Source organism: Coptis chinensis, chromosome 8 (genome assembly GCF_015680905.1).
Source record: "Coptis chinensis isolate HL-2020 chromosome 8, ASM1568090v1, whole genome shotgun sequence".
NCBI lineage: Eukaryota > Viridiplantae > Streptophyta > Magnoliopsida > Ranunculales > Ranunculaceae > Coptis > Coptis chinensis.
The window spans coordinates 71,680,784-71,699,777 of record NC_141463.1 but is presented as its reverse complement, the minus strand read 5'-3'; the positions used below and the strand labels follow the sequence as shown (position 1 = coordinate 71,699,777).

Sequence of the window (18,994 nt, the reverse complement as noted above, 5' to 3'; positions counted from 1 at the left end):
CAATTTTTTTTTAAATATACTTAAATCCCACAATCTAATAGACTTCATAGTGTTTATTTTGCAAAATAGAACTTTAATTGGACAAAACCCCTAAATTTATGGATATCTAGAGCCAATTTATGTTCAATATGCACAATATAATCATAATTTGAAGAAATTCTCAATTTATATAGTATAATTTGGGCTAATTTATGTTTAATTTTACAAATAAACTATAATTAGAAAAAAATTCCAAATTTTACAAGTAACTTTAAATCCTAATTATTAATTAGTAATTTTAGTAGCCTAATCATAAACTAACACTTTCTCAACTTCTGGTGATAAGCGGTCGATTTTTTTTAATTTAGATGGTCATTTAAATCGAAATCAACAAAACGAAATAAATCCACACTTATCTATATAATAAGCTAGGGTTTTTTGGGTACTAGAAGACAAAATAACAAATAGGCAAATACAAACAACGGCCTAGATTAATTTTAACACCCATTATGGCCAAAAAATTTCCAGAGATGTCTGTTTGTAGATACTAATTTACTGTGCACCATCAAATTTCATGCAGTGTAATGAGGCCGGCCCATTTGCATGTTTTTGTATCTGTCAAGTTGGTCAATGGTTCGAACCATGCCATTGTCCATTTTGTTTGTTTTATTATTTTAAGTTGCAGAAGCTTAAAATCAAAATAAAAAACTGCTGATAATAGCCTCTATATAAAACTGTGGTGACTTGAACCTAAACCCAAATCGTTACTGATGATAAGTTTCGAATTTTTTTAAGGTATTATGTATTAAGCAATAAAAGATGATACAATGGAGTTTATAGGCCATTTTCTTCTTGGAACCTAGGTAGCGAAAAACAAAGTGGAAAATCGTAAGGACCATTCCTCTACGCAACTTTGTTCAGAAACCGTGCTGATGAGTGCCTTAAGGCACGGTGCATTATCTAGTAGGAAAAATATGATGAAGTTGACTGAGTGAACTAACCGAACTGTCAACTGTTAATGCCACGCCGACTAATAGTTTAGTTTGTTGGCATTCACTTGTTCTATAAGTGTTCTTCTTCATCATAAGCTCTCGTGGATAAACCTCAATGCGTTAGAAGAAAGGTTATGACGTTGAGACGTGCTTGAAGTGACTATACAGTAGTGAGTAAAAATGGCAGCAGCAGACGATTTTGAAAGATCTTCTAGTAGTACAACAAGTAGGAGGACGAAGAGTTTGGGAAGTGCAAGCTTTCAAGAAGTTTGGACAGCTTCGCCTGATATATTTAGTAAGAGTAGTGCAAGCCAACAGGACATTGATGATGAACAAGAGTTGATATGGGCAGCTATAGAGAAGCTTCCAACGTATGATCGAATAAGAAAAGGAATTCTTACTCAAGTCAACGACAATGGTACAGTTCATCATGAAGAGATTGATGTGACAAAGCTTGGAATGCAGGACAAGAAGCACTTAATGGATAGTATTCTTAAGGTTGTTGAGGAAGATAACGAGCGGTTGCTTCAAAGCCTTAGAAGTCGGACTGATCGGTAAATATCTGTTCTACGAGTAAGTCTTGTTGATTTCGACTTCCAGTAATATTGTTAGATCAATTCCATTTTACAGGGTTGGTATCAGCATTCCTAAAATTGAAGTACGCTTTGAGCATTTATCGATAGAGGGAGACGTGTATGTTGGAAACAGGGCAATTCCTACTCTCTACAATTCTACCTTGAATGCTATAGAGGTAAAATTATCTCTAAACCATGTATCCTATTCAACAACCAACAACCAACTAGCCTAGTTTTGTTTTGAACGTATTCTTCTTTTCCTTTTTCCCGCTCTTTTAATATGTAATGTCATACATCTTGTTTGTTACTGTCGTAGCCTGTAACTTCATTAACTAATGAAGCGTGTTTCTCCAGAGCCTGAAATTTTCTTCTTTCGTCATTTTGCATTGCGTAATGACTGGTGGTGGAAAGAAAGAGACTGAATAGTTTCTATTTGTAAGGGTAAATGATTCTGTTGTGCTTTTGCAATTTGTTATTGTCAATAGATGGTACTTGGATTGATGCGGCTTTCCCCATCTAGAAAAAGGATTAACAAAATACTTCGCAATGTGAGTGGAGTACTATTACCATCTAGGTAAGTTACATATTAGCAGCGATATTTGTTATCTTTGGGTAGGTACTTTGGTCTTCATCTGCTTAAGTAGTTATCTCCAAAGTTCCTCTTTCATATTATATATTGGTTGTGCTAATTGCAGGATGACACTGCTACTTGGCCCTCCGGGCTCGGGGAAAACGACTTTGTTACAGGCACTTGCAGGGAAGCCTGATAAAGACTTAAGGGCATGTTTTCTTCATTTTTCTTTCTCGTGTGGTCATAATACATATATGCTTCTTCAGTTCTTCTGCATATGACTTGCATATACTTTTATGGATTAGTTTCCTGGTTTCTATCTGTTAATAGCTTCAAGTCATGAACAGGTAACTGGGAACATCACCTACTGTGGTCATGAATTCCATGAATTTGTCCCTCAAAGGACCTGCGCATATATTAGCCAGCACGATCTTCAGTATGGTGAAATGACGGTCCGAGAGACACTAGATTTCTCTGGACGCTGTTTGGGAGTTGGAACAAGATATGATTTGATGACTGAATTGTCAAGACGAGAGAAGAAAATAGGAATTAAACCGGATCCTGATGTGGATGCTTTCATGAAAGCCACGGCAGTGGAAGGCCAGAAAACCAGCCTTGTCACAGATTATGTTCTTAAGGTTTGTTTCTTTCATTTCATGATATTACCATTGTTTTATTCTTTTGAAAAGCCAACTCTGGTATCCTGACATTTAGTTATATTCTAATAGATTCTTGGATTGGAAATTTGTGCGGATATTATGGTGGGTGATGAGATGCGAAGGGGTATCTCTGGTGGACAGAAGAAGCGTGTGACTACTGGTATGTTTACAATAGAAAATACCTTGTGAAACAGTAACTTATGCAGCAACAATTTACTAAAAGTGAAGAACGCTACATTATTTGCGTTCTGAAGTTCCAAAATGTATTTGGTACTTATAATGATAAGATGTGTTCTTGCATTGATGATAGTGTATGCTATATCCAACTTCTTAGGGTATTAATGATGTTTAATTTATTTCTAACACTTTCCTGATTATCTATTTAGTCCATATGTAACCGTTTCTGAACATGCAGGGGAGATGTTAGTTGGACCAGCAAAGGCACTCTTCATGGACGAAATATCAACTGGTCTGGACAGTTCCACCACTTTTCAGATTGTTAAGTTCATGAGGCAGATGGTTCATATTATGGATGTGACAATGATCATTTCTCTTCTTCAGCCAGCACCTGAGACATTTGAATTATTTGATGACGTTATACTCCTTTCAGAGGGCCAGATTGTCTACCAAGGTCCATGCCAGAATGTCCTTGAGTTCTTTGAATTCATGGGATTTCGATGCCCAGAAAGGAAAGGAGTTGCAGACTTCCTGCAAGAAGTAACTTCAAAAAAAGACCAGGAACAGTACTGGTTTGATAAGAACCGGCGTTATAAATATGTCTCTGGGGATGGGTTTGTTAAGTCCTTTCAAGATTTCCACATTGGTCAACAGCTTTCAATGGATCTAAAAACTCCTTATGACAAATCCGGTGTTCATCCAGCTGCACTTGTGACAGAAAAATATGGTATCTCTAGATGGGAACTCTTCAAGGCATGCTTTGCAAGGGAGTGGCTGCTGACAAAATGCAACTCTTTTATATACATATTCAAAACAGTCCAGATAACAATAATGTCACTGATTTGCATGACAGTGTTCTTGAGGACAGAAATGAAGGCTGGTCAAATACAAGATGGAGGAAAATACTTCGGAGCATTGTTTTTCAGTTTAATTAATGTGATGTTTAATGGCTTGGCCGAGCTTTCATTGACTATTTTCAAGCTTCCCGTATTCTATAAACAAAGAGATTTCTTGTTCTACCCTCCATGGGCCTTTGCATTACCAATTTGGGTCCTCAAAAACCCCCTCTCCCTGATGGAATCTGGGATATGGGTTATTCTTACTTATTACACTGTTGGATTTGCTCCTTCTGCTAGCAGGTAAATTAACTAAAACTCTCCCTTTGGCTTTCGAAGCAACTTGAATGTTAATGGAACTTTGTGGTCTGTTTTCCTTCTTTCATTTTCAGGTTTTATTGTTATTATCATTGTTGTTATTATTATTATTATTATTATAATTTGTAGTAATTATCATTCTTTTTATACTTATTATTCTTATTCTTGTTATTGTTAATCTTGTTACCATTATTGTTTAAATTATTATAATTACCATTATAAATATTATTGTTATTGTAATTATTGGCCTAGTTGATAGCTTTTTATAGTCGCTTATGTAGTAGATGCCATATAGCGAAGTTTGCTGTAGGTTTGAGATCACTGAAACCTATGATGCATAAAAGCTAGAGTTTATCCTATTTGTATTTTTTTGTTCTTACTCTGTGTTTCTTTAGTTTTGATGCATTTGCCGACTTGTTCAGGTTTTTCCGGCAGTTCTTGGCATTCGTCAGTATAAACCAGACGGCCCTTGCTCTCTTTCGGTTCATTGCAGCACTTGGAAGAACCTTGGTTGTCGCAAATACTCTTGGCACATTTACCCTACTATTGGTTTTTCTGTTTGGAGGGTTCATGATTTCCAAAGGTCAGCAATTGATCTGCACTGTTAAAAGGTTTCTCACAATTAAAGCAAGCTCTTATTTGATGTTTTTTGATTTATTTGTTTACTGCTTGATATTTGTGAACACGTTACTTTTAGAGTTTTAGTTGATCTTAAGTAAACATTTTACCTTTCTCAACAGATGACCTTGGGCCGTGGATGATTTGGGGATACTATGTTTCTCCTATGATGTATGGACAGAATGCTATAGCCATCAATGAATTCCTTGATGAAAGATGGAGCACTGTAAGTTCTCATTGGATTGCAGTTTTCTTGTTAGAATGGTTAAACTGTTGTTTTATTTCTTTTAAGACTGCAAACTCTTTTTCTCTTGCCAGATGCTATCAATTAAAATCCACACTTTCTTCTTTTCTTCAGCCAATTGTTGATCCCGTAACTCGTGAACCCACAGTTGGAAAGGCTCTTCTCAGATCCAGAGGCTTGTTTGTGGAAGAGTACTGGTACTGGATTTGTATTGCGGCACTCACAGGGTTTTCTCTTCTTTTCAATATATGTTTTGTTATGGCACTAACTTATTTGAATCGTAAGTTTCCTTGCTTCGCATTTAATCATCTGGCCTCATGCAATGGATATATAAACAACATAGTTAGCCGTTTCTTGTTAACTGCTTTTCAGCTTTAGGTGGCTCTAAATCAGCAATATTGGATGAGGACGCTGAGGATACAAAGAATTCATCCTCTCGTGAAGACTATAGATCAGTGTCAGCAATGGCTTCCTCAACGTTTGAAGGTCAGTAAACAGTAGTGTTGCCTTTTTTATGCCTGCCGCTGGTCTTCTATTTTTTCCTCTGACTATCTATCATATGTGCTTTCTGGCAATAAAGTGATAGATGAACTGAGGAATAAAAGATCTGATAAACTCATAAAAGTCACAAATGTTTAGTAATTCAAATATGTGATCAATGAAATGGACTGTCTGAAGATGTATGCCACCACTAATTATAGGCATAAAAGGAAGCCCACTTGTATAATTTCTCCCATTTTCCAGCCTACAGAGCTCAATGTTGTTATAAGTAACTATTTAATACATCGCTCAATTATAGTAATGGGTGAATAACCTATTCAAGAACAGCAACTCATCCCAAACTCAGTTGGGTGACTCCTCCTCTTCAATTCAATCACACTTAGGCCTTCTCTTCTACTAACTTAATTGTCTTTAAATACACTATCACCAGCTCAACCTATATCCTATTTGGTTGTTCTCTTAGTTATCAGGCACATGCCCGAACCATCTCAATCAAATTTCTTAGTTTGTCACCTACTGAACTATTACTACACGTACAAAGATTCAACCATTCCTGTTCTCCTCCATAGTCCTGCAGTTCATGCAATACTAACACTAGACTTCAAACACAGACACCTGTGAATATTTTTGTTGTTCTTTTATCTGATCGTCCGGCACATATACAGGTATTGACATGGCAGTGAGAAAAGCTCCAGATATCATTGTTGAACAGTCTATTCGAAAAGGAATGGTCTTGCCTTTCCAGCCTCTTTCACTTGCATTTAACCATGTCAACTACTATGTTGACATGCCTGCTGTAAGTCCCTTGTCTCAAGTACTTGATAAATAATCCCTCTTTTTGTTCCTGTCTGCTTATAAGCTAAAACTGCATACCCCAAGGGGGTACACTAGAAAGGCACCTAGCCTGAGAAAGGTGAAGGTTATGCCAGAACTTGAATCCCACATAGCCGTTATCTCTCGTGGGGGATTTAGTTGGCACAGTATTGGCAGTGCAGGTCATCACAGGGAAGAAGATACTCCAGCTAGTTGTTCTCTAATGGCACCTTCTCCAACAGATATCTCTCAATTTAGAAATGTATCAAAGCCTTGTGTAGGAAAAGACAAGACTGCCGCTGTATTACCGTGATTGGATTTTTTTATTCAGTAGGTTCATGGGAAAACTACCTTTTAATAATCCTTGTTAGATTTTTTAGCCATTGAAATAAATCTTTGTGAATCGATGTGCGTAGATGCCAATCTTGGGCTCATTGTATCACCTCACACAAATGTTGTTTCAGATAATTAACCAATTTTCTGTGTATTTTCAAATTTCTTTTATCCTTTTCCTGAATGTCTTTTATCCTAAAACAAGAATAGAAAGACTCTGTATGTATAATATAGTTCCCATATATTGCTGTTTAAAAATTTATGAGGAATTGATTGATTAAACTAGGGGAAATTCACACATAGTTTGTAGTAGGGTAAAAAGCTGATGTGTATCATATAATGCCCTTTCTTGGACGCTCATAATAAAAATGTAAGATCTTCTTGACTATCTTTTAATGCCACATTCGCTTTGTAACTGATAATAAAAGACAGAGCCAAATAACTAATGCCAATTATCTGTTTCATCAGGAAATGAGCAGCCAAGGAATTGATGAAACTCGTCTGCAATTGCTGCGCGATGTTAGTGGTGCCTTTAGACCAGGTATTCTGACAGCATTAGTTGGTGTCAGTGGTGCTGGAAAGACCACCTTGATGGATGTGCTAGCAGGAAGGAAGACTGGAGGGTACATTGAAGGAAGTATCAGCATCTCTGGCTACCCAAAGAACCAAGAAACATTTGCTCGTGTTAGCGGTTACTGCGAACAAAATGATATCCATTCACCACATGTTACTGTTTATGAATCTCTGGTGTACTCTGCCTGGTTGCGTCTGGGCTCTGAAGTAAACAAGGAAACACAGAAAGTATGTACTCTAATTTGTGTCTCCTTACATCTTTCATCTAGCTTTAGCATAAGTTAACACATAGAAACTTGAAAACCCACTTAAAGGAAACTGTTGTTGACTGTAGTCTTTCCTCTATGCAATAGATGTTTGTCGACGAAGTTATGGAGTTGGTCGAACTTAATCCAATAAGAGATGCTCTTGTTGGACTTCCTGGAATAGATGGCCTTTCAACTGAACAGAGAAAAAGAATTACTATAGCGGTAGAGTTGGTTGCTAATCCATCCATAATCTTCATGGATGAGCCAACTTCAGGCCTTGATGCTAGGGCTGCGGCAATTGTTATGCGAACTATTAGAAATACAGTTGATACAGGGAGAACTGTTGTGTGCACTATTCACCAGCCAAGCATAGATATATTTGAATCTTTTGATGAGGTATAAATCAAGCTCATTCTTGAAACCTGTAAATCTTGTGACTTTCAAGGACTCATGGTGTTCTTGTATCACTTGCTTGCAGCTATTGTTGATGAAGAGAGGAGGACAGATCATTTACACAGGACCTCTTGGTCGCCATTCTCACAAGCTAATAGAATATTTTGAAGTTAGTTATCTATCTTATTTTTCTTTTCAGATCCATGGTTCAGTAGGTTTTAAGGGATTTGAACAAGACAGTTGGTCCATTCTTCGTTAAGTTGGTGTAGACTAACAATAAGTGCACCCAATACACTCAGAGATGGTTTTGAGCACACCAACAGCCAAAAGAGATTTCAAGTTTGACTCTCTTGAACTCGTTTAGGGTATTGCTGGTTTGACCAGATGGGTGTGGGTGCCTTAGCCTCTGGATGTGTGAAGTTGCGATACCACAAAAAAAGGACTTAATTCTAATCTCTTCACTTATCAGATATCACCTATAAGGAGAAGCTAGAAACAGGGCTGTCTAGAGATATGTAGAAGTACTTAATCAGTCACCGTCTAGTCTTTTATCCATTTGAAATTTGATGGAGACAAATGTAATGTTATGGCGCTAACTTAAGAGCCTACATGGGATTAAACTGTTCCAAGTTTAGCTCACTGAGATTTCTCGAACTAGATTATAACAAAATAATGAATTTCTTAAGATTGTGGATAAACTTAAAACATCAGTGCCTAAATTTGCAGAAAGTCTCAACTATTCTGCATCCATGTTCGGGATCTATTTACACATCTTAACTCTTGAAACATCTTGCAGGCCATCCCAGGGATAACCGAGATCAAAGATGGCTGTAACCCGGGTACATGGATGTTGGAAGTCAGTGCTGCTTCTATTGAAATTCAACTTGATGTAGATTTTGCTGAAGTTTATGTCAACTCTACCCTCTATCAGTAAGTGGTATTTTGAAAGAATACTTCACTGACTGTGCATCTGCACAAGTTTCTTTTTAGTATCTTAATTTTTTTTGTTATTGTTTAACTATATCAATATTTCTGTTGGTGTACATTTTAGGAGGAATCAAGAACTCATTGAAGAACTAAGTACTCCAGCATCAGGGTCCAAAGAACTCTATTTTCCTACTGAGTTCTCGCAAAGCTTTAGTGCTCAATGCGTTGCCTGTTTCTGGAAACAGCACTGGTCATACTGGAGGAACCCACAATATAATGCAATTAGATTCATTATGGCAATAGTCATTGGTACTATGTTTGGCGTCATCTATTGGAACAAAGGAGAGAAGGCGTAAGTCACGAAGATATTTCCGTTTTCTATAAAAGCAGTTACTGTACTTAGAAAGGGTAAAAAGAAGTAGAATATAACAATTCTAATGGTGATTTTTATCAAGAAGTAGACTATTATCAGTAGATGCTCTATCCAAAAAACACTAATATTTCAAGCAAGTCACAACTTTAAAATGTGTTACTCTGCGAGCTGTAATTTGTATATATGTAATCACCTGAAGTTCCATGAACACCGTCATTTGACAGAAGCAAACAACAAGACCTTTCAAATCTTCTAGGAGCAATGTATGGATGTATTTTCTTCCTTGGAGCCACAAATGCTACTACTGTGCAGCCTGTTGTTGCAATCGAGAGAACAGTTTTCTATCGTGAAAGAGCAGCTGGAATGTATTCACCACTGGCTTATGCATTTGCTCAAGTAAGACAAACTGGTTTCTTAACATATTTTTTATCTTTACTGTGGTTGCTTTCAGTTTGTATATTTTTGTTGCAGTAGAAAAAGCAGGTCCTAATTTCGGCCTAATGGTATATATACATATATATCTAATTGCAATATACTATTAGGCTTGTTGGAATGGCTTTCCTATATTTGTACTTCTGCAGATGATTGTGACAGTCCGGAGACGACAACTCCTCCTTTATAGCTAGGTTACATTGACACGGGCACGCGTGTTGGTGTCTGACACGGATACGGGGTGTCGGATGCGGGGAGCAGTTGAAGATCGACACGGGGACACGGATAGGAATAATTAATTAATTTTTTAATAATTATAAATTTATTAAATTAGATGGTAAATCAGAAATTCGAGGTAAATTAAATACAATATGTGTCCGTGTGTGTCCGACACGGATACGGACATGGAGACACGTGGATACGTATTTGACACAGATTTTTTTCAAAATATGGCGTGTCCATGTAACCTAGCTTTATAGGAATTCACAGATCCCTTTCTAAACCACCTCGCGCGATAATAATAATGATAAATGGTTGTATTGCCAGTCATTCCAAAATAATACACATACATAACTTTTAAGAAAACGGGTTTTGTTCATTAACTGTGCCGTGTGTTCCCATACCAGACATGTATTCATTCTAATAACGTCCATGACTCCCATCTGGGCACAGTTAGGAATTTTGCATCAATTAAGCAGTTTAGAGTTCAGACCAATCCATTGTTACATCCCTTGAGTTTTTGAGTTTATCTAGGATATGATGAATTTCAATCACAACAAATATGCTATAAAACTGTATATCCTGATAGTGATGCACAATCTTTTTGTTCAGGAACTGGGCTTTCCCCCGGCAACTTATAGTGTCTCTCATTTCACAAATCGTAATATAAGTAATCTAAAGGCTATTATAAAAATGTATGTAACTAAATGCTTGTTTCTTTGTCTCAGGTTGCCATTGAGATGGTTTACGTAGCAATTCAAAGCTTTATTTACAGTCTTCTTCTGTTCTCAATGATTGGATTTGAATGGAAAATGGACAAGTTTGTCTGGTTCTTCTACTACATATTCATGTGCTTTGTTTACTTCGCATTGTATGGGATGATGACGGTAGCACTAACGCCTGGCCATCAAGTTGCTGCAATACTCGCGACCTTCTTTTTCAATTTCTGGAATTTGTTCTCAGGATTCATCATCCCCAGGATGGTACACCTTTTCAAACTTTACAATATTCTTAGTGAAGCGTGGTAGACATGGGATTCAAGATTTCATCTGTCGAAGTTTCACATTTTTTTTTTCTTTTTTCCGACAATATCACACAAACTGACAATCTAGCTCACTGAAACTTAAACTTTGACACTTGCACTTGACCTGTTGCAGCAAATCCCAATATGGTGGAGGTGGTATTACTGGGGTTCTCCCATTTCTTGGACACTATATGGCCTTGTGACCTCTCAGATAGGGGACAAAAACAATCAAGTTGAGATCCCAGGGACGACTTTCAGGCCAACGGTAAAGGAGTACTTAAAGGAAAATCTGGGGTATGAGCATGACTTCCTAGGATATGTGGCCTTGGCGCATATTGCATTTGTGTTCCTCTTCTTATTCGTGTTCGCTTTTGGAATTAAGTTCTTGAACTTCCAAAGAAGATGATCCATCTAAATTTGAAGGTTATTCATCGAAAGCTGGATATAGTTTCAGTATTTTAAGGGGACAGTCTTGTATTCGTCATTATAAAGGAGTGTGCTTGGGCTAACTTTTAGGAACGTTTGAAATATAGCTTATTGGTTACTTTGTTATTTTTTCACCTCTCGAATTTAGTCAAGGGCGGGCTTCCTTATTAAGTGCTGCTAGTATAAGAGTATCTTGATTCTTGAGAGTCACCTTCGTTTTTTCCCTTTTGTAAGACACCTATGAGAGACAAAAGAAAACATTGGTACATAAAAATGAGTCCTGTATTGGGCGCCACCAGAATTGGATTGGGCAGCCTCCAGCCCAAGCCCAAATAGCAAAACCCAAACAAAAGCCCAATACACCCCCCACCTAATTCGCAAAACCGGGAAAACCCTTTTCCACCGGTATCATCTCTCTCGTGAAACCCTTCGAGCTTGGTAATCTCAAACCCAAACTCGTGAACTGTGAACTCGCCCAATCCAATTCTCGCCCAACCCAAACTCGCCCAATCCAATTAGAATCGGCTTAACTACAATTGTAATTGAGAATCGCCCAATCCAATTCTCGCCCAATACAATTGAGAATTGCCCAATCTAATTGTAAGTTTTCTTCTATTGTCTTTTTTCATCTATTGTCTTTGCTAGTGCTAAGGTTTATTTACTGTGATTAATATTTCTTGTCTTGTTAGTTATGATTGTTTAGTTATACAACATTGTCATATCAAGTTAAGGATGAGCTGACCTTTAGTGTAGTCGTTGAAAGCAACCCGAGTTTACTACAGAGCTAGTTTACTATGAATCTGTGATTACTAAAAGACATTATTTGAGAGTTTGCAATCTTGAAATGTCATATTAATGTTATGTTTTGAGAGTTTAAAATCCTCATTTGCACCTTAAGGCTTTATCTTTACATTGAGGTTCCAGATGTAGTACTGTGATACATGGGTGTTGTTGCATAAGTTTGATACTGTTCCATTGTTTGAAACTTTGAAATATAGTTATTTTGTTTGGAAAGGGAAACCATCTAAACTGTGTAAAGATCAACTGCCCATTGCTAAATTCGTGCTTAGAGTATCTAATCTCGGTGCCAATCGACGTCCCTACATTTCCCCCCAGTATGTGTTTTTTCCATCTTTACTAGTCTTATGCAATTTGTTCGTTTTAATTCATTGCTAATTCAGTAATTTGTTGAGTATTAGGAATTTGGGATAAATAGTATGAAAAAATCTTAAAATTTTAACCATAGCAGGCTCTTAGTTTGATGGCGAAGAAGATTATTTTTAATATTCCTTTATCTTTTTTATATTTCCCCACTTCTCTATTAAGTTAGTGTCAGCTGTTGGTTCTTGTACAAGATTTACTTGAAAGAAATCGTTGTTTATGTGTTGTTAAGTATAATCTTTGGTATACTGAAGTTTGTTTATATTTAGCAGTTCGAAGTAAGAACAATTTTAGAATAAGTTGTGGTGCTTTATCACTGGATTCAAACCCAAGCAAAAGGAGGTTCCAACAGAAGTGAATCATAACGACTACCTTACTTAACTTCTTGTTAATTGCTTCCTTGCTTCATGCTGTTGATTATTCATTTTTGTCTGATCCCAACGTCGGTTTTGGATGTGCCGCTACCATGTTAAGCTTTACTGTTTTACATTGAGCTTGCGTTTGTAAGTTGTAGATTATATTTTGACTGGAAAATGTAAACTCAAAGGGCATTGGATGTAAACTCAAAGGGCATTGTATGTGAACAGCCAGATATTGTTCTTGACTGTGGATCGCATGTTGGTTCAATATATTTGCAAGTGCCTTGGAAAATTTTGTGAAGGATTTATGAAATGATTTGAAGAGCCTGGGTTTAATTTATTACAACAGCAAGTAAATTAGATAATTATTCTGTTTGAAAACTGGGGTTTGTGATCCTTTGGAACAGACTTTCTGTTAGTGCTGACTGCATGTGCTACATATCTGTCATCTCATGGAGTAATTAGTCCTACTAAACCTATAGCAACATGTGTGGTGCATGACTGTTTATATTGGGATGGTTGCATGCTCTGTTTCCAGCACAAACAATATGTCCTAATTTTTTACAACTGGAGTGTTGTATTTTGTAACTGTGTGATAGTTGGCTCGCCATGTGATGGGCGGTTGTATGTTTGGTCTGAGATGCTTTTGATCGGGCACGATGTATGCATTTTCTTCTTATGAATAAAAGTGTTACAAATAAGGATTGTTAAATTTATCTCTCTGACACTGTTTCCGTTTGTTATTTTACTGGAAGTGGTTGTTAGCATTCCAAAGTGTTGTTATTCTATAGGTGTAGATTTGATTAAACTTATTATAGTTACTAATACTTGTTTTATTTTTCTTTATAGCGATGGGTCCTCAATCAAAGAATGTGAAGAATATAGCGAAAACTACATTCAAGGGTGTAAAGAAATTATTTGGTGGCGGTTCCTCTAGTGGTGACGTAGTTGGAAGAAAGAGACAAAGGGCAGAGGGCTTAACGACATCAGCGCGTAGAGGGGACCATTTGGAAAAAGAGGTTCCTGAGGTTCCTGAAGTTGATTCATCGAGTGAAGATAGTGTAGATAGTGATAACAATGTAGGTTTAGATGTAAATATGGACAAAGGGAAGAGTATAGTGGAAGAGGAGAGTGAGGATGATGATGAGGAGGGGGATGAGGAGGATGAGCAGGATGGTGATGTGGAAGAATATGTGGTAGAAGTCGTACCACCAGTGGAAGAAGCACCTTTGGTATTGGATTTTGTAAGAAAATCCAATGATGATTTGGAGTTTAAAAGAGGTGAGTATGGGGGTGGCCCGTATGAGTCAGAGTTGTTGTATGACTATGCGGTGCATGTAGCTCGCGATGTTTGGGAGAGAAGGGTAATATTTTGTTTTTCTGTAGTATTTTGATTTTCTTTTACAAAATCTTTTGTTTCTGCTCATATATATCTAATGCGTGCTTGGTTGTTTCAGGAGGATCGCGGAGCGTTGAAGTGTGTTTCGCACTTAGCGAAGTTCTCCCAATGGAATTTCAAGGATGAATTTCAAAGGTCACCGAGATTTGCCCAACAGTTGAGAAGGACTGGGTTGTTTGATCTCGTGGTAACTTATCACGAGCATATGAATCCTCCACTGGTCTCTGCGTTTGTGGAGAGATGGCATCCAGAGACCAGCACCTTCCATATGCCATTTGGGGAGATGACTGTGACTTTGGACGATGTTGTGCAAATCTGTGGAGTCACAATTAGAGGAAGAGTGGTGTAAGGGGACAGTGAGTTGAACTTAGAAGAATCGATAAATCTCCTACATCGTGCTCTGGGTCTCCCTATTGATTTGATTAAGGCGGAGATGGAAGCATTTTGCTAACAAGGTTCATGATAGCTCCCTATGTGATGCTGCTGGGAAGGTGGTGGAGAAGGCCTCGAGTTTCCAGGAAGTCTAACGGGCTGTCAGAGTTTTTATCCTGTTTTTCTTTGGATGTGCTATTTTTACTAACAAGTCTGGGACTGTAGTGCCTATTTGTTATCTGAGGCCGTTGTTGAAATTCAGTGAGATAGAAGAGTATGCATGGGGTGCAGCAGTTTTGGCGTTTTTGTATAGAGGTCTTGGGGCTGCCACATGTTCGAAGGTGAAAGGGGTTACAGGCTATATGACTCTTCTATAGGTAAAACTTTAGTATTTTAGAGATTTTTTTTTAATGTTAATTTTATTACTCTATCAATATGTTAACTATTTGTGTATATCTAGGAGTGGATCTATGAGTATTTTCCGATACTCAGAGCAGTCCCAAACTTCGACTATAAGCTTCTCTCTCACCGTGCTAATAGACATCTGATGAGTCGCTTCTACACTATTACGATACAACGTATGCATTGCAGTATTATCGAGTGATACTGGATGATATGAATGATTTCAATGTAAGTATTTAAGTTTAAGTATTTAAGTTTGTTTATATTATTTTTTTTAGTAATTGATCATTGGAGTTGTTAATGACACATTTGATTTTGTTTCAAGTTGATTGGCATCCCTACTATAATGTCAGAGATACAAACCCGATCGATGACATTGCATTTTTTGAGGGATTGCTATATTTTTTCAACATTGTCGAGCTTTACACTGTCGCAAGGGTGGTGCATCAGTTGGGTCACATGCAGCTTGTATCTGTAGATCCTCCAACACCAAATTGGAGAACAAGAATTGTGGCAGGACGTGGGTATGAGGTGAACTGGACCAATATTGGGCCACTTTACTGGGAGTCACGGCAGAATCACGTGATCCAACCCTGCAATCGATGACCTATCTTGTCTTATCCATGGGAGTGTCATCAAAACTACATGACTTGGTATGCGAGGAATTTTCACGTTCGATTGGTGAACCCTGAGCGTCTTCCTATTCATCCTTATCTGGAGACACTGCCTAACTGTTCACCGATTGTAAGTATTGTGATTTTTAATTGAGTTTCTCTAACAGTTATTTTTTGCATTCGATTGGTAACTTATCTTGATTTCCCTTTTTTTGACAGAACGACGTCATCGATGAAACTAGTCGTTTGCTAGAGAGAGGTCTGCAATGGCTGAGAATAATATTCCAGAGAAAGCAAGGTCCTCCTTCGAACGGGCGTACAACTTGACTAGGTGCAAGTACAGTATGTGGTGGGCGTTATAGTTCATGATTTGTTTCAGTTTAGGGTTTGTAACTTTGTAATTTGTAACTTTGGAACGAATGGATGGATTATTTGATTTTGAATGAATGGTGGATGTTTGGAATTTGTTGTTATTTGATTTTGAATGAATGATGGATGTTTGTGTTTGTTGTTAAGTGGAATTTGTTGTTATTTGATATTAGTTTGTATGAATATGAAAGTGTTGTAAAAACGAAATGAACTTTTAAATTTTTTTTGTCCAAAAGACCCAGCCACATCGTTTGACATAAAGGCCAATCGACCGGTTCAGATCGTTTGCCCTTTATACCAAACGACAGTGTCAAATCGTTTGGCTTAATACTCAAACGACCTAACCACATCGTTTGGTATAAAGGCCAAACGACCGCTTCAGATTGTTTGCATTAAAGCTCAAACGACCCAACCACATTGTTTGGTATAAATGCCAAACGACTTGACCATGTCGTTTCGGGGTAAAATCAAATCAAATTACACTTATTTCAAATTACATCAAAATATCATATTGACAACATACAAAATCACTCGATTGCCGTCCGAATCAACTTAGTTGATCACTCGATTTCCAAATCAAATCAAATAAAAGCCCTACCATTATTTCCAAATAACATAAACATAAAATAAAATTACACTTGTTCCAAATTACATCAAAATATCATATCGACAACATACAAACAACTTAGTCGATAACATGTACTGTTGGGTCTTCAACGAGCTCATTTTCCCATATTAGATTGGGAATGTTCAATGCCATAAATTGCAATTGCCTTGCTATCAAGGCCAAATTCCAAATTCTAACTTTCAGCAATATCATATTGAGCTCTAAGCCATTGGCGCATTACTGGAGGAACCGGACAATCTTCGACAAGTTCAATATTGACAAAATGATTTCCACTAACATGTACACTACCTAACACTTTTTTCACTCTCTCATGATTTGCTTGGGTCTCAGCGGCATGATAAGGAAGCACTGACGAGCTCCCAAATGTAGGAGGACAACATTAAATCTTGAAGCAAATAGGTATCCAGCAAAGGGCATGCTCATCCGCTTATTTAAAAGTGTGTAACCTTCTTCATGTAGGATTTCCTTCATAGCATAAAAAACCTCACTTTGATTGTATAAAGTACAATAAAAGGGGAGGTTGTCAGTAAGCTCTTCATATAAGTCCCTTCTCATCTGCGGCCATTCTTTTTGACTTCTTCCTAATGCAATGTAGAAAGCTCTATAACCCAGTTGCCATCGCCAACAGGGTCATGGACTCTAACAATGTATTTATGCATTTCTTCAAGAATATCCAACCCGTAATCCTTAGGACCTTTAGAATTTCCAAAGTCTAACCCATCTCTCACATTTCGTGGTGTGGCTATTTTGGGAGAAGACTTATTTCTTGGTGTGGTTGTTTTTGGTGTTTTTGGAGAATGCTTATTCTTGGTGTGGTTGTTTTTGGTGTTTTTGGAGAAGACTTATTTGTTGGTGTGGTATGGGTGTTTTGGGTTGGTATTTTTGGAGAAAGCTTCTTTCTTGGTGTGGTGTGGGTGTTTTGGGTAGGTATAGTGTTTGGTTGTGACGAGACCTACTCTTCATGGTCTCGTTGAGAATGTTCAAAATGAGATGGATCTCGCTTTGAAGAGTTCTCATCTCCAGTTGGAAGCTTTCTGCTGCAGCTACCTTTCGACCGACCTTTGGTTTTTGCTTCCACACGAGGCTGTATTAGCCATGTACTTTATGGTACGACAATCTCAATAAGCCTCCTAATCATAACCTTCTGCTCTTCTTTAGAAACCATTGCAAACCTATTCATGAACAAGTCCATCGAAGGTGTAACATCGGGACCAAAACCCACTGACACATTGGGAGAAACAGACAATCTTTTTCAAAAGGGGTCGATAGCAGTCAAAGGGATGGACCTCTCTTGTTCTTCAAACTCAATTAATTCATGAGCACATGACAGTCCATGGCTCGTGCACAAATAGCACCAACACCTAATCTCTCAATCTTTAACACGCTTTATGCGGGTATCTATTTCTTCAAATAGCAAGTCCAAACATTTGCGTGAGACAAGGCTTCTGAGTTCATGAAACAAAATAATCCGGTGGTGGTGCTGAGTTAAAATCATACTTCTCTCGAAGGTAGCTCTAATCTCGGACATCTGGATCTCTAGAATCGGGTGGATTAAGCTAAACATATTCAAAAAATCATGACAGTTTACATTTCCTAGTACATGCTTCACCTGAGCATGATACCCTTCAACTTTATTGGTCGTTATACTCCCAAAGTGAATGTGTTGGTCAGTCCAACAACATATGAATTGATCCCTGAGGAAACCAAGTCTCTCGCAAATAACTAACAAAATTAGAGTACTCAACCCTGTAATATTTTTCCAAAGTATCCCATCTACGCTGGAAAATAACCTCTGTCTTCGATTTAACTACAGTGTTCCACGAGAACTGGGCCTTCTCTACAAGTTTTGTAGTTGGAAAAATATCGTAACATTTTGAAAGGACGCACGTAGCGATATGCCATCTACATAGATGCTTGTGTGCGTTAGGGAAAACTTTGTCAACGTCACTCATCAGGGCCAAGTCCCTATCAGACACGATCACGGATGGGCTTATATCACCAAACAAGCCACTAAAATGACGCAGGGCCCACTCATAGTCGACTGTTGTTTCAGACTGAAGCAGCACCTGCCACATGGTGAAAGACTTCCACATTGAACTCACCCTAACAAACTGTACGAAAGGCCACCGATACCTGTTTTGTTTTGTAGGTAGCGTCTAACATGAAAATTGTTGGAAAAGTCCAAGCCAACTTAACACCTTCTGGATGGGCCCATAACAACCCCGTTATCTCTTCGGTATTCTCATCCTGTCCCAACTCCTCAAAATAATGTTCTTTTGCTAACAACTCACGCAATCTCTGCAATTGTGTGAGACCGTTCATATCCAATTTCCTTACCTTCTGCCTTGCGGTGTAGACTTGGGATATACTAGGTATGTTTTCATGATACCTATTTTTGATGGAATCCAAAATTTGTTTAGGTTTTATTCCACACTTACTCATCTCTGACAAGTACTCGA

General features: G+C 37.8%; 1 protein-coding gene across 1 annotated transcript; it reads left to right on the top strand.

Annotated features, from left to right (window-relative positions):
* The first annotated feature begins 856 nt into the window (after nucleotides 1-856).
* Nucleotides 857-16,004, top strand: LOC147482797 (pleiotropic drug resistance protein 2-like). Its single transcript, XM_086581604.1, has 25 exons — nucleotides 857-1,525; nucleotides 1,602-1,722; nucleotides 2,032-2,120; nucleotides 2,242-2,326; nucleotides 2,465-2,755; nucleotides 2,846-2,936; nucleotides 3,192-4,092; nucleotides 4,530-4,690; nucleotides 4,848-4,951; nucleotides 5,084-5,249; nucleotides 5,342-5,455; nucleotides 6,136-6,266; nucleotides 7,085-7,417; nucleotides 7,543-7,833; nucleotides 7,916-7,999; nucleotides 8,627-8,760; nucleotides 8,882-9,109; nucleotides 9,355-9,526; nucleotides 10,510-10,764; nucleotides 10,939-11,831; nucleotides 13,601-14,115; nucleotides 14,209-14,899; nucleotides 14,983-15,152; nucleotides 15,250-15,668; nucleotides 15,758-16,004. Exons 1-20 carry the CDS (start codon nucleotides 1,152-1,154, stop codon nucleotides 11,209-11,211), a joined length of 4,398 nt encoding a protein of 1,465 aa, XP_086437730.1. The 5' UTR covers nucleotides 857-1,151; the 3' UTR covers nucleotides 11,212-11,831; nucleotides 13,601-14,115; nucleotides 14,209-14,899; nucleotides 14,983-15,152; nucleotides 15,250-15,668; nucleotides 15,758-16,004.
* The last annotated feature ends 2,990 nt before the right edge of the window (nucleotides 16,005-18,994 follow it).